The sequence below is a fragment of the Neltuma alba genome, unplaced genomic scaffold (assembly GCF_004799145.2).
Source record: "Neltuma alba isolate B1F8T4 unplaced genomic scaffold, ASM479914v2 tig00010377_pilon, whole genome shotgun sequence".
Classification (NCBI taxonomy): Eukaryota; Viridiplantae; Streptophyta; class Magnoliopsida; order Fabales; family Fabaceae; genus Neltuma; species Neltuma alba.
Genome location: NW_021635281.1, coordinates 230,994 through 247,685, shown reverse-complemented (window position 1 = coordinate 247,685; position 16,692 = coordinate 230,994). Strand labels below are relative to the sequence as shown.

General features: G+C 32.4%; 1 protein-coding gene across 1 annotated transcript; it reads right to left on the bottom strand.

Annotated features, from left to right (window-relative positions):
* Positions 1–11,292: 11,292 nt before the first annotated feature.
* LOC114756218 (splicing factor YJU2) lies at positions 11,293–15,822 on the bottom strand. The gene is made up of 7 exons (XM_028945152.1): positions 15,479–15,822; positions 14,921–15,205; positions 14,666–14,731; positions 12,894–12,947; positions 12,685–12,792; positions 12,339–12,420; positions 11,293–11,626 (listed from the first exon to the last, which is right to left on the bottom strand). Exons 1-7 carry the CDS (start codon positions 15,674–15,676, stop codon positions 11,466–11,468), a joined length of 954 nt encoding a protein of 317 aa, XP_028800985.1. The 5' UTR covers positions 15,677–15,822; the 3' UTR covers positions 11,293–11,465.
* Positions 15,823–16,692: the final 870 nt, after the last annotated feature.

Here is a 16,692-nt window from a genome sequence, read left to right as displayed (position 1 = left end):
AGAGTAACTCGGTAATTTCCGCGACGGCACATCCAGATTTTTGGCTGGCAATTTATAATCACGTGATTAATTTGTTTTAAGTTTGTATTTTACAAGACTGCATAAAAAGAGTTTTATTTTTATCATTTAAAATTTAATACGGCTCTCTCTACATATTTATTAATATAAAAATAGATTTTATATTTAGAATGAAAGCGAGTACATATGACCTAATTTATAATTTCATACTGTTTAAAATCTAATTTTGGATGTATATAATCCTGTTGTATGCAAATAAATCCTTAAATTTTAAATCAATTACAGCAAATAATACAGAAAACTAGTAGCCAGTTTTGGTTCGATTCCACAAGAGCCAAGACTCGGATACTTAATTAGGCTTGTGTAAAGAGGATTACATTTTGTGAACTTAATTACTTTAAGTGATGTGATAGGGATTATGTCAGAAATGAAAAATGGCAGACACACATCTCTTGTAATTGAGGGGGGAAAACATTGTTGCCATTATAATTTTTGTTAACACATCTCTTGTAATTGGCCAACGTATCCTTAACGAAAGGCATATAAAACAGCAATTACCGATGCTTTTTGACAATCTCTCTCGGTGTGTCCTGCATCTACTCGTCACTCTGGGGAATATGAGCTTCTCCTTTACTGAAGTTTCTTCTTCTTCACTGTTGTTCATTCTTTTAATTCAGTATATTTAGTCAACTAATAATTAAATTTAACCTAAATGGTTAGGGTGACATTATTATGATTTCAAAACTTTTAGAGCATATTGACTTAAAAAAACTTTTGCATACAAAACACTTCTGAGTAAAAACTTTTAAGATAAATTTAAACCTTAACAAAAATGACATGGGTCACTAGTTCAACATATTTGATTAACTAACAGTCAAATTTAACTTAGATAGCAATATAATGGGATAAAATTACTATGATTTGGAAACTTATAGGGCCATATTGAACTAAAAATTTTTTTCAAATACCTAACACTTCTAAATAAAAATTTTTTAGACAAATTTGCACATCAACCTTTTGTCTTTATATGTATCACAGAGAAATTCCCCCCCCCCCTCAAAACTTGCTTATTTTAAAGGGAAAATTAGGGATAAATCCCCACTTAGCAACTTATTTTTAAAATGAAATCTAGACTTTTGTAAAAGGTTTGAGGTCCTTTTAAAGAATTAAAAACACAGTTGAAAATACCAAAATACCCTCAATGAAAAGCCTAAAAATTGAAAATTGAAAACGCAAGCATGAAATTACAGTTAATGGAATTTAGCCTGAACGTGCACGGACAGAGCAGAACAAGAGACAATGGTGGCGTATGGAGGCGAGAGAGTAATCAGTAACAGTGACGCATGGAGGAAGGAGAGTGATCAATGACGGTGGGTGAGAGTGGACTATTCGATCAAGATAGTAAAGGCAGCTAGGGGCAAAGAGTTATAGTCTCTACAAAGGATTGTTCCCTAATCACAAAGGGGAAAGGAGAAGCAGTGGAAGTCCTAAGTTCATGTATTATTTCTTCTAAATTCCTCTAATTTTGTTAGGACTATATAGGCTTGTTTTTTTGCTTGTGCTTTCAAGTTCAAATATTAATCTTACTGCGCTCAATGTTTTTCTCCCTACACGTAAGTAGAACTGGTAATACAGGTTGGCCCGTGATGGATCTGAAGATCTGCGGTTCCATCTTTTTAGGACTACCTTCTGGAGGGCTGGGATTTTTCCAACCCAGCCAGCCAGGGTGGGTTGGCGGGGCCAACCTGCCAATTTTTTTATTTTTTATTTTTTTATTTTAATAAAATTTACTCAAATTCCTAAATATCTAAAATAAAACATACAAATATAGAAATTATAAAAAATAAAACATAGAATACAAAGTTTAACTTTCAAATATCTCAAAATATTAAACATGATTACATAATCCATCCATCCAAAATGATTTAATAAACACCCAAATTAAAACAAATCCAAATTAACAATGGTATAACACTACAAAGTCACAAACATAATGTGTCAAGTACTTAATCACGACTCATGACTCCTACACAATGTGTTCCATTCAAAAGAAAATTTTTTTTTTTAAAAAAAAAAGTAAAATGGGTTGGCCCGCCAACCCTGCGGGTTAGCACACTACAATTACAGGCCTAGTGGTTATGAACTCAAAATATTTGTTTTAAAATGATCCCAATTTTTATCAACCTAACCCGTCACTTCTTGGCGAGTTGGTAGGTTGAGCCCGCGAGCTCAATTCATATTACTGGCTCTACACGTAAGCACATGCATGAATATAATGCATCAGGACTAGATCTTGCGTTAGGATATCTATTAATTAATATGAATTTGCCAAAACAAAATATCATTCACTATAACTGAGTCGTCTTCTATTTTGTTTAAGTCTGTCAAATATAATTCCTCTATAAGCAAGAGAGGAAAGCATGGTAAAGGGAAAAGAAGGAACCATTGAACCTCATACAAATTTATTATATTATGATTTTGTTTTGCAAGTGATTTTTAGGGGAACCATTGAACCTAATATATTGGGTAACATTGCAAAACATACATTGGCAGGAAAACATAATAAAAGGAAAAGAAGGAGGAAGGTTGGTGACTAGACTACATTTATTTAAGAAAGAATATTGGTTAGACAAAAGGAGGAAAGGCAAGTTTAAGACAAAAGAAGACAGAAATGAAGATGTAAGAAAAGCAAGGAAGAACCTATCAGAGGAAGAGAGGAGTGAACGTATAAGAAAGGTAAAGGAGGAAAGAGATTGTAGAGCATGTCTTTCTGTGAAAAAAGGCAAGCTGAGAATACGATGCTCACCAAAATAATTTGTGAAAGTAGCAAAACATGTGAAGAAGGATGAAAAGCTAAAAGCCAAAGCTGAGGTTACTTGCATAAAAATAAGTCATAAACTTTGTAAACAGTTGATTAAAGTGATTGACCCTACAACGTGTTCAAAATGTTAGGTAATAGATAGATGGGAAAGTTGTACAAATATTGACAGGGTTACCTAGTGAAGGAAGCGATGTAGTGGAGGAAGCCGAGACAAGCTAATTAATTGTTTAAACAGCTGAGTAAGAAGTTTGAGGAAAAAAAAGTTGTCAGACATAAAGAACTTGATTATTTTAGGGAAAGAAGAGGATATATTTGAGTCAATGTTAGTTTTATATGCTTTAGGAAAATTGTTGTGTCTTCCTACAAGTGCAAGTATTAGTCAACGTTTAGTGAATATTATTTATTGTGAGAAGAAAAATCTAACGTGTTATAATTGGTGTGAGTTTATGGTAAAGGAGATGATGGGAAGAGTTTGCGAGCATAAGAATGCTTAGAATAAAGAAGTAATAAGCAAATATATTAGTGGCTGCATTTATTTGTTGATGGTAAGTATTTTAATTTGGAGTTTTGTAAATTGCCATTACTCTGGATCATTTACATCCTGTATTTATGACTTAAATTGTTTAGTCGCAGATAATATTGTTTCATATGTTTTCATTAATTGCTAATGTGCCATTATCTAAAGACATACTAGAGTACTAGATGATGATAAAATTGATAAAGTCATTAGGCTAGAGAATGATAATCATAAAGGGATTTTATTCTCACAAATGATAAGAATCTCAGAGTACATAAGACCCAGCCCAAACTCAGAGTGCAATCCACCTAAATGTAATACTGATGGCACACTTAATATTTCAAAAGTCACAATCTCAAAGAATCGGTGAGTAAAAATTGTGTTTGTCTCTATATATGTAATGTTTATATCATATATAACATTATATATGATATATGTTTTTGTTGTAGAGAAGTAGACATATGCATTGTCAAATTATGGAAATAGTTGGTAAGACTATTGCAATTGAGCTTTTAAAGATGAAAGAAGAAATGAGACAATGTATTAAAAGAGATCATGATGTTAAAGTTGAAGTAAGGAAGGAAGCAACATTGAAGATAAAGATTTTTCCCTACAGGAAGAAACTAATTGTGAGATACGAGAAGCTCATTTCTTAGCAATTGAACCTTCCAAAGTATATCAATGTGAATGTGAAGATACAAAGAAACAAACCATTGAGGAGGAAGCCTCTAATAAAGAGTTTGAATATGGGGTAAAGTTGAGAAAGTCTCAAAGAGTAATAAGACCTGCAATACATTCACCTTCCGTGTCAGATTTAGAGAATGCAAGTTGGCCTACTGAGAGGGAGCGGATATATCACTATTCTACAAGGAGGACAAACCCACTAGAGGGTGAGGAGATTATGATAATCATAATCGGATATTTGTTAAAAGGGCATAATTATATTGCTTTCATCCTGGATGATGGATAAGTGACTATGTAAATTGTGTTGTTAGAAATAATTACTTTATTTGCATGTCATTGAAAATGACTTGTACTATGGATGAAACCACTAATCAAATACCATTGCAAGTTGTAACATTTATTTGCAATCTATTGGTTGGTAAACAAAAAGAAAGAGACAATGGACATATTCGATGACATATTTTTAGTCTCTTTTCATGGTAAGAATATATGAGTTATAAGTTTTGGTTTTTTAGATGGCTAATAGCTATATCATTTCTTCCCCTCCAGGAACGTATATTGACAGATCTTGATAATTAGAAAGTTGAGGATAATATAAGATTTTTTTTACTCTACAAGACTAGGATATAACATATTTGAATGTGACTTTGTGTTCGCTCCTGTGATTTGTGACCAACATTGATTTTGGTATGCATTTGTTAAAAAAGAATTGACAATCTATTTACTATATCTCACTACTACCAACAAGTAGTGGTTCTCTAGTCAACGCATCCTTGAGGCAATAAAGGAGAGAGGACTTGAAATGGTATTGTACTCACAATAATAAAGATGCAAAATTATTTTATTGTCAAACACGGGGTTTAATTACATTCTACTTTGCATGTTAATAGACTAAATATTTTTCCTACTTATTTTCACACTTAAAACTTGATGTATATAGAGATAAGCTTCACCTTGAGTTCAAGTTTGCTCTCATTCCATAACAGAACAATAAGTAAGTTTGGGTTTTTCTTAAGACATTCTTAAAATAATGCATGTATACATTATATATAGTAATTATGTGTTTTAAGCTTTTATGTAGTTGGGGTTGTGGGATGTATGTCATATCTTAGCTTTAAAGCTGGGAAAATAACAGAAAGACTGAGTGGAATGGTATGACAATGCGTGAGGTAAGATTTTTATTGAAATATAAGAAGTTATTGTAATATTTACTACTTGATTATAGTATAATGTTGTGATAACAAAAAAATTTTCTCTAGCAAGATATGGCATGAAAAAAAGTTGACGTGGTGTGGTGGTTGGTAACGTATGAGAAGAATAAAAAACAAAGCAAGATCATGCAGAAGATTAATACACACAAAAGATAAAAAAAAGAAAAAAGAAAAGATAAAGTAGTATAGATGTAGCCTCTTTTCACACACATGCAAATATAATCCCTTGTTTTGGTATGTTGTCCTACTTCCTAAATAGGAAAGTTAACAATGGCTAATGGTTAATATCACCATATTTTCAAGCCATTTTGACAATTTAGGACTAAAGCGTCTCATATTGCTCATTGCTCTTTGAAAGGCACAATCAATTCTAACATATGCAATCCCATCCAACATCTTCAATGCATCATCCTTCATAATTAGTATATTTTGTCTTGGGCCTCTATAAACCTTTAAAGACTCTAAACTAAAATGCCTCTCAACACCAAACACAAATTGGATAGCATGTATTATTGTATTATGTTTATCTGATACAATCACCACTTTATTAGAGCTTAAAATTTCTTTCATAGGATGCATAAACTAGGTCTAATCATCATTGGTCTTCTCATCCACAATGGCATATACAACAGGGTATAATTGATTATCAGCATCAAAGGCTGATGCAGATAATATAGTCCCCTTGTAGGCCCATTAAGGTGATTTTCGTTAATATATAAAATAGACCGACATCCTTCCAAGAATCATTCTATACTACATCCATATGCAATGAATAATATGATAAACCTATGGTTACTACCTTCCCATTTTGCTGTTGTTTTTGGGTCTACTTCTATTAGTCTATTGCAATACCAAGGAATCAACATGTATGACTACTTTGGTGCTTCTTGTATCTCTGCCAATGCTTGCTTTTTACCTCTCCATGCTTGATCCTAAGACATTGATAAATTCTATTATTTATAAATTTCACATCTTAGCTCATTTGGAGATTTTTCTAGACTGCTCGTCAAACTATTTTTAATTATGGAAGAAACTAAGGTTGAGGTCAATTTGCAAACGTGCGATTAGATTGTCCTGTGCTAAGTGATTGTGCTTTTTCTCAAATGTATGCACAAGCAAGAAACTTGACTCTTTTTGCCCTACTTGATATGTAGTGATCTTTCATGGGCACCTATCCACCTTATGCCTCACTATCATTTTACTTGCACAATTCTTGACAACTTATATGCAAACTTATGTGTCAAACTATACTTGTATAGTGCTTCTCTGAATTCAACAGCATTTGTGAAACTTTTAGGAGGACCAGAAAGCAAGTCTTTCCACTTCTCAGCCCCATGCTCAAGGATAGGTGTAGGTGCACTTTAAACTAAATATGGCATGTGTTGTGATATTCTACTTGATAAAGATCCAACTATACATAATCCATATAATCCTTCTAAGATAGACCTACATAAAAAAAAATATTGTCAACTAATAACTAATTCTTTTAAACTGGTGTACATATTTTCAATTATTCATGGAAGCTATCGTTGTGAATTTATCATGGGCAATCCTTAATCTATCAACTCACTCACATCTTCAACTATATATAAGTGTGCACATTTATCATTAATTTGTACTACTTGCTGCATGCCTTCATCATCTTCTATGTCTATAATAGTGTTTTGATCTAATTCTATCATTGTGCACTTCAACTGAAATCCTTTACCTTGAATATTAAGACATAAAGATATTATTCTTCTAAGCTCATTTATTGACATTCCTTCTCTTATCATTTTTTTTTATTTGCTCTCCCATCAACATATTGAATCCTGTCTTCATTAATGACAATCTTCCCACTTATGTGAAAGAAGCAATACATTTCTTTCGATGATCTATTCATCATATTTACTATACATCTGCAATAACATGATTTCAATGTCAAATAAACCGAAGTTTACAATATTCTTCACTTGTAAATATTCAGTATAATTAGAATCAATGAGTTCATTCAGTTTTCAACAAATTATATGTTGGCATAATGCCAAACCAAGATAAGATAAAGACTTATTCTTTCAAAAAGTTAAACCAAAACTCAATTCTTGATGCCCCTTCAAAATCTATTGTTGTAGAACTAGATTATGATAATAAAAAAAATTTCAAATCAAACAACATATTTGGAGATAACATTTTCCTTCATAGTTTTATAAAGTGCATTATGTCAATCTCATAAAGTGCATTTGCTTATATAATGACGATGGATATATAATTAATGGGGAGATAATGGAAGAAGGAGTACAAGCTAATAAGGGCACAAATATATTAAGGAGTTTTTTGCCCACACACATAGCAACAAAGAAAGCTAAGTCAATAATGAATATAACTACAGTCACCACCAAATATTGAAATCCATAAAAGGTATTGATATAAGTTACCTTCCTAGCCTTCACTAATGAACCGGAGCTCTGATAGGACTCTCAGCGATTATAGATGTAGGAGAGGACGCAGGGAGGAGAAAACTTTTGTGGGGGATTTTTTTTTTCCTTTATGATTTTTCCCCTTTCTCATCTATTAAGCATTAAGGGTGATTTGGTCTTTCTACCCCTCAAACTGATTCCCACCTCAGGACCTCTAACCTTTGCGAAAATTCAAATCCCATTTTACAAACAAGTTGCCAAATAGGAATTTATCCCCAATTTACCCTATTTTAAAATTTCAAAAAACATAAGATATCTAATAAGAAAACCTAAGATATCTAATAAGAAAACCTAAGATATCTAATAAAAGGGCAATTTAAGTTCTTTGGATAAATAAAATAAAAAGTAAAGTTGTACGTGCAAAAATACCTATAAATAGTTAAAATCAGGGAAAAAAATTAACACAATCATTAAAATAAGTTAATGTTAGTTACTTTTTGTGGTGAGGCCAGGCTATTAAAAAACTAAAGGACCAAGGCATATACAGCAACCTTAAATATTTTATCAGGTGTACTTAGTACCCTAAAATATTTTATGGTGTGTTCAACACTTTACAGTATGTTTTTTTGTCTTGGTGTTGGATGCACATTGGATGCACAAAAAAAAAAAAGGTGCTGAATGCACCTAAAAAAATATTTTAAGGTACTAGATGCACCAAAAAATATTCTAAGATGCTGGACACACATAAAAAAATATTTCGGGATGCTAAATGTATCTTAACCCAAAAATAAAAAAATGCTTGGTTTTTATAATTGGACAATTTACGTCAAGTTTATTATAACTAATATGTCAAATTCTATAATTACACTAATTGTGTATGTTATTTTTAAAATATTAGAATTTAATTAAAAATTCACATAAAAAAAGGTCACATGTGATTGGAAAGTTTAACGTAATGGGTATGAAAAACTTGGCCTAAATTTTTTTTCCTTTATAATTCCTTTATTACCTTTCCTTCATCTCTTTGAATCAGCTCAATTTCTTTCCTTTCCTTCCTCCATCACCTCATTAAAAAATTTCCTTTATTATTACCTTTCCTTCATCTATTTGACCTGGCTCAATTTCTTTCATTTCCTTCCTCCATCACCGCATTTTCTTCTTAAATTCTACGACATGGACAGTAGTAAAACTGTAAGAGTGTGCATGAACAAGATTGAGCATAGCAGAGCCTCTGTTGGATGCCAACTCAGAATAAGCTTTGTAGCCCACTACCCTACCTGCCCATAAAAACCCTAATCATTTTGGGTTAAATAGGACGGGTTTTTCTTCTCCTACTATAAGCGGAAAAAAATCCCAATTTAAATGAGCTTTGAATGAACTTTATTACTTGTGTGGCTTTATGATTTCTTAATTTATATTCTAATATGAAGGAAAATATAAATATAATATATAACAGAAATATCAAATACTGCTTGGACTCAAACTTAACAGGGTGAGGCGAGAGCTCTTCAATTCGAATTTATGTGAATGATAATAAAATATAATTTATACCCTTTTTGTAATGTAATATAATAAAATCAATATTAGCGCTGAAAAGTTGTCGAGGTCAAAAAATATATATATGAAATTTCACGTTCATCCGTCTTCCATTTCATCTCTCCAAATTTCATATTCCCATCCGTTCGAATCGTATTAACATACCAACCCAAAAAGATCATCATAATATAATATATTAATATATTTTAATACATAACATATTTTATATATTATAATTTCACATTCACATCAGTCTTATATAATTATATATATAGTTTGCAAAAAAATAATCATATATTTTTTTATGGGTATGGCCAAACAGGCAAGGTGGCATGTCGTGCCTGATATCCGACCTTGCTTGTAATTAGCTCAATCCAAAAATGCTTATTTTTTTTCATGTTGCTTTTTTTCTAGTCAGGCTATGCATTTTTTTTACAACAGACAACTGGGTCTCATGAGCACTCCAAAACAGCAGCATTCTCTGCCAACTAAGGGTGTTCATCAGGTCCAAATGCTCGCTTTGCCCACCTGAACTCAAAGAAAAAATGCCCGCCTAAGAAGAAAAAAGGCCTGAACAATAATGGGCATCTTTGGGCTTCACTTACCGCAGGTAGAGCTAGGCAGCAGGAAAGCTATGCTACCCCCACTTATTTGGCTCTGTCCAAGAAAGATACATAATTATATATAACAATAGATTGTGTAATTTTTCATTTTGGCCAGAAAAATTATCTCCTTTTTATTGTTTGCACTCTCCTATAATATCAATTTTCTGTTCCTTTATTTGTCCCCGTGCAGTAAATTAATAGCTCTCTTTTTCAAATAACTGAGAGCGTTATTCAGCCATTGCTCATCAATTTAACCAAATTGATTGAACCTGGAAACCAGACTACTGGCGATACAATTTACCAATTGTGGGCAAGGATAAATGCAACGGGATCTTTGTTTTTCCCTTCCCACAAAGCCTTAGGAGTTAATTTAATCTAGAATTTTAAAAATTTATTTTCATATTTTATATTGATATAAAATTGCATCCAAAAAAATTAGTGGTAAAATTACACCCAAAAAAAGGATCAGAAGTACAATTGTATCTGAAAAATTAGATCAAAATTAAAATTACGTTATTAAAAAAATAAGTATAAAATTGCACTTAAAAAATGAAATTAAAGTTAAAATTGCACCTGTACTCGTTGCAGAAAGCCAAAACTCACCGCATTTGTAATCACAAAATTATGCTAAAACTTATCATATTTTAGGAAAATTACCCCAAATTACAAGATTTATAAAATACACTATATAATAGTATATAAATATATCAAGTTTTCTCTCAACTTATATAAAAATAAATATAAATGCTTATATTAAGCAGCTCCAAACAAGCACGTGAATATGCTTTATAAACACTTCTTTAACCTCAAATGAGATTATATGAGCTTCTACGGCTAAACCAAACAAACAGTAGACAACAATAAACTATGAATTAATTATCCAACAAACCCCTCTCTATCCAAAACTAAGATAAGCGCACCATCTGCACCAGTAGCCATAAAATTAAAGAATAAATTATCCATAGGCCTTGCATAAAATAACTAAATACTCCTCCGGTCCTTAATATAGGACCCAATTATTGAGTTGGTTTTGGTCCTAAATATAAGACCCATTTATCATATTTATCAATTTTCTCTAAATTACCCCTATGGATACTCCATCAACCATAATCAAGTAGAAGATAGAGAGGGGTATTAAGAAAGATGATTATGGTATTTTAGGAAAAACATGTCACAATTTTTATAATTAACTAACTTACCTAATTTCCTTAATCTAATCAAATTAGTTAAATGGGTCCTATATTAAGGACCGGAGGAGTATAAATAGGTTTCAAAATTTTTATCTTTACAAGACAAACTTAAATGTAAATAAGTTGAGTAGCATCTTACAATCAAAATTTAACAATTCATGTTTACAAGAAAAGATATTGATGAGAAAATAGTAAAAAATCGTTTGAGATGATTTGGTTACATATAAAAAAAACCTTGCCTTTAAATATGCCAGTGAGAAGGGTTAATTAGACAATATAAAATCCTCTAAAAAAGAGTGGAAGAAGGCCAAAGAGAAAACATAATAAAGTTATTAAGAGAGATTTTTCAATTAACAATATATCTAAACATTTGGCTTTAAATAGAACTCAGTAGCATCATGTGATCTATGTAGTCAACTCCACATAGTGGGATAAGGCTTTGTTATTGTACATGTACAAGACAAACTTTCATATTCACAAATTGTTACTAATCGTCATCACTGTCATAATTTTGACAGAGGGATTGAAGCCCAGTGGTGCCGTCTTCCTCTATTTTCTTTTGATTAGGGATGGCTCTCCTGATGACGTTGATCTTCACCCAAGGAAGAGGTTTTGCTCCCCCAGAAGCCCCCGAACCCCGCGAATTTTCTGCAAAACATCATGAGTTAGATAATTATATGCTGGCTCGAAAAGAGAAGCATGATGCATCATGTTCTGAATGAAATTATGAAAACATAAAACCTCTTTCACATCCAAAAAGGGAAAGAGAAAAATGAATAAATCGCAGCTTTGAAGTCATAAAAAGACACTACATTTCTTAATATTCTCTCTTTTTAAATATTAGAGCTAATTGAGAGGTTTATTTTAGCTCTAAATATAGGACTTTAATCCATTTTGTCTTTTAAAAATTAATGTTTTTCCCAAACTATCCCCATTACGTGCATATATTAAAAGGGTTTATGTCAATCGGAGCAGCATCCTATGCAAATGATTAAGGGGCAAGGGGCCAATGACAGCAGAAATTCTTTTTGATTCTCAGGATATTTTGGAGCTAATCTTAGTTGGTACTTCTTTTTTTAACTCAACCACTTTTATCCAAGACACGAAACATTAAAATCCTCTTCAGCTTCGCAAGAGCAGCAATTGGCGAGAGATCATTGCAAAGTATGCCACGGCAGGTACATCAAGCTCCAGCTACACCTAAAGCAATTAAAAGGATCTTATTTCCGTTTAATCACATTTTCAGCATAGATGAATCCACCCAGTTTGGACAACAAAGCTAAAAATTCAACATATATAATGCATTGGTGAGATTTGATGTATCTAGTTGCTCTGCCTGAGCTTCCGGAAGGGCACATACCTGGGTTGTCAGAATTATCCAAACTAGCTTTTGTCAGAGCATCAGTTGCTTTGCTTGGAAGCTCTTCAGCCATTCTACTTCTCTGCACGCAGACATGGCGAAACATAAGCCAATACAGGTGCTAAATAATTTCAACATGTTAATCTGCTGGGAGATTATTGATAACTAAAAAAATACCTAGTTAGCAGGATCCCCAGATATGAAATTAACAAAAAATAATATAAAAATCTTAACTTAGTAGTTATGCTAATAAATTGACACCATATTCAAGGCAAATATCAATTTATAAATAGCAAACAGAAGCAACATATACGTATATATATATATCTAAATGAAATATTCATACCTTCACATGATCGTCAGATGCTTCACCATTCTCATTTGAAGGCTTAATAATAAAATCATCAGTTTCTAAATCTTCATCCCGAATTCTTTTGACAAGTTCTTTTGATTTCTGTTTATGATCATAGAATGAAAACCGGTGTTAATTTCAAAAAAGTAATATATACATTGAAAGATTAACTTATAAACGATTCCCAGAACAGTAATACTTACACTTGAGAAAACTGATTTTATCAGTGCTTCGTCCTCTTCTTCCAGCAGTTTCTCCTGACAGTACAGAACGTATAGCTAAATGAAATTTGCCATGAAGTATAAAAAATTGAATGACAAGAAGTCATACCCTTGATATAAGACATAATCTGTTTAGCTGAAAAAATAAAAGACATTGCCTTACTTTATGTTTAAGATAAAAAATTGCTCACATTGGTTGTCTCGCATGTTTTTCAGGTTATCAATTAAAAGGTTTGAAGTCAAGTTTGCGACCCAAGCTCCCATCTAGATGACCAGACTTTGTTGGTCCAAAACATGACCAGACTTACGCCAAAAGCATGGACATAGCTTTGCGAAAATATAGTAAACTCTAAACAGGCAAACAAAATATTGTATTGTTATCTTCAACTTCTCACCATATCATCCATAACCTCACTTGCCACTAAGGGCTTGTTTGGTATGAGGGGAGGGGAGGGGGTAGGAGGGATTTTGCTCCCCTTCCCTTGTTTAGGTTGCTAAAATTTTTAGGGAGGGAAAATCCTCTCCCCTCATAGCCTAACCCTCCCAAGCTGGAGGGATTTGAAAGGAAAGAGTAATATTTTAGCTTGCTCTGATTAATATGCCTATAATTAGTTTTTAATATCCCTGTATTACCTTCTAATCTTACATTACGCATGGAAGGGATGGTAACTGTTGCACTCTTATTAAACCATATATCATATCATAAAAAAATCCCTCCTCTCATCAATCCAAACAAGATAATATTAAAATCCCTCTCCTCCCCTCCCCTCTTTTGAGCCAAACCCACCCTAAGGAAGCTTCTAAAATTTGCCAACAAGAGATAAAAGCACTTTGTTGGTCAAAATTGTGCCCAATAACACTCCATCCTTAATCCAATCCAAACTAGCACTTCAAACCTCTTCCTCTTCAAAAAGTCTCTGCAGCTAACAAGTCTTGTTTGCAGAAATAGGATTTCAATCCAACTTGAAAGGTTTGCATGAAGTCTCTTCAAAATAGAGGTGGGGCATAAAGAAGAAAAAGATAGTAGTAGGGGGATATTCAACAATTGAAAGTCGAGTTATAGCTCATTTCTCCATAATGATATCCTTTAGAAAAGGGACTACATATAAATGTGCAAAAAGCTCACAGAGAATAAAAGTATCAATTCATTCAGAGAATGCACTTTAAGCTCCCATTCCCCATGAAACCCATTATAATTGAATGAGTGAACAACTTTTCATAATCATAAAATAGAGAAACAGTTAAGCAAAAAATTACTCCTGTTGAATGAGCAGTTTTAGCAGGTGCAAAGCTTTTAACTTCCTCAACGAAATAAGGAGAAAGCACAGTTAATTGAAATTTTCTGTAGTAGATATACAGTAGAAATGAAGAATATGTATAAGTTAATTACAGAACCGTGATTTGATCAGTCATACCATGCCTATTAATATAGCATCTAGGCACTACATCTGATTTAATTCAATTTCCAACAGACCCAAGACTTATGCAATCATCTGCGAGGGTCAAATTAGCTATTCAATCAACCACCAAATTGACCATCCATGATTCTATAATTAACATAAAATATCAACTCAATTGATTAAAGGATCAAACTAGTAGAAGTAAACAAACCTATCGTTAAAGCTACAAGCCAAATACATGCCAAGAATATTATTATGCTTTATGTCGCATATTTTACTTGTATAATCAATTATAATTACTTGCTTGAGAAAGAAATCATTTAAAGCAAAGCAAATATAAATTGCAAGACTTACCTTGTCAGCAGCTGTGCGTTGCAAGGCCTCCAGCATTGAGTCAACAGAGACAGTAGCATGCCTCGACTAGAAAATAAATGAGGCATCAGTTAGTGATCAATATGGATAGATTTCAAATGCATACACAAGTGATAATGATTATAAAAAAGCCATGTCAATATGACACCATACGACATATGCTAACCTAAAATATAATCATTCATGTGAAAGGGTCAGATGAAATGTTCGATATAAAACAATAAAAGTGACAAGTACCTTCATAGACTTCATCTCATCAAGAGCTGCTAGAATGTCCATCTCCCTCTTGGAGTCCAAAGTTCTGTTTTCTAGGGATTTCATAGCATCTCCCATCTCTTCAGCTTCCCTCTTCTGTTTCAATTTTTCTTCATCCTCATCCTCTGCACGCCAGGGTTCAAAATTCCTCGTTGCCCCGGATTCCACAACATAATCAGAATTTTGCGGATCGGTCTTAATCGTCAGCTCAGCTGAGCACTTAGTGCATTTAAAGTAAAACCTGAATATTTGAATTCCCAGATACGTCTGCAAAAAGATTAAACAATAAACGTACATAGCATTGTAATTAAAGGCTCAAAATATGAACCAAAAAGCAAATTCAATGGCAATCAAATAATCATTTTTAGGTTACTCAAAATCAAAATCCAAAATAGAGGGGGAAAGAGCAGATAATTCAGCATGCCCATTAAGAGATAAGCCGCATACCAAATTTACCCAGACAAAAAGAAAATCACAACAACAAATTGCAAAAGTGAGGAGGAAAATAAAGAAACTGAAAAGTGAAGTAGAAAATGAAACCTCGCCGATAACATCCTCCTTTCGTGAGTTGAACTTGGTGCCCTTATAGATATAATTCCCACAAGTATTGCATCTGATGCTCATAGGAAGCATCATGCGAACCTTGATCTGTTGATTTTTGGGTCTTCGAACCCTAGGAAGCTTTGAGGGGTCAAAATCTGGAGGGTAATACTTATTCAAGACTTTTCTTTCTCCCATCTTTTTCTACTGCTGCTTCAAGTTTCTCTCTCAATTGTGAAGGTTGGAAGCGATAGTGAACGCAGATGAGGATAAAATAGCCTTCAGATGACGGAGTCGCCGGGCGGCCGGGGGCGAGGAAGACGAGGAGAAAATAGCCAAGAGCATGAAAACTTTGGGGGGCGGGGGATTTTGGGTTTTTTTAGGTTGTTTGAAAAGCAAAATTATGGTTTGGATGCAAAACCTTGATTTGATTGGGAAAAAAAACCAAATACCGTAATTTCATAATTTTTTGCAAAATCATTTTTGAAGTGAATAAAGTGATTTTTTTTAAAGTATAAAATTATAGTTTGGAATATGAAAATATATTTTAACCTTATATTTTTTATTCTTAATATAAGAGTTAGATAACTAATTTCTCAATATTAAAAAATTAGTTAAATTAGTTATTTATAATAAATAGATGTTACATTCCCATATCAATTACTTGTTAATAATGTGCAAATAAAAATTACTTTGAAAAAAATGAGTAAAGGTGTGAAACAAAGTAAATTTAGGTTTCAACATCAAATTGTATATCTAATTAGCTTTTATATTAAGAATTAAAGTAATATCAATTAATTATATTTTTTCATATATCATTTATTATTTAAAAATTTATTATTTCAAACACCAATATAAATTAAAGCTAATCTTCTTATGTGATTATCATATTAATTTATATTTTTTTTAATAATTTATATATGAAAAAAAGTGATACTGATAATAACCATACAAACATTCTTATTTTATCAAAATCATTTTTTTCACAAAATTTACTTTTTCAAAATCTATTCTCAAAATAACTTTTTTCATTTTTTTAACTCTCAAGGTTGAGAAAAAAAGGAGAAGGAAAAAGAGGATAATCCAGATTCATACCCCTTAAAACTAAAATGTATGTCACATATCGCAGTTGCCTCCAATGTCTAGGGTGCTATTTGTAACACTGTTCTTTTATAATAATCATAATGATTTAAGGTTATGTAATTGCAAGGAAA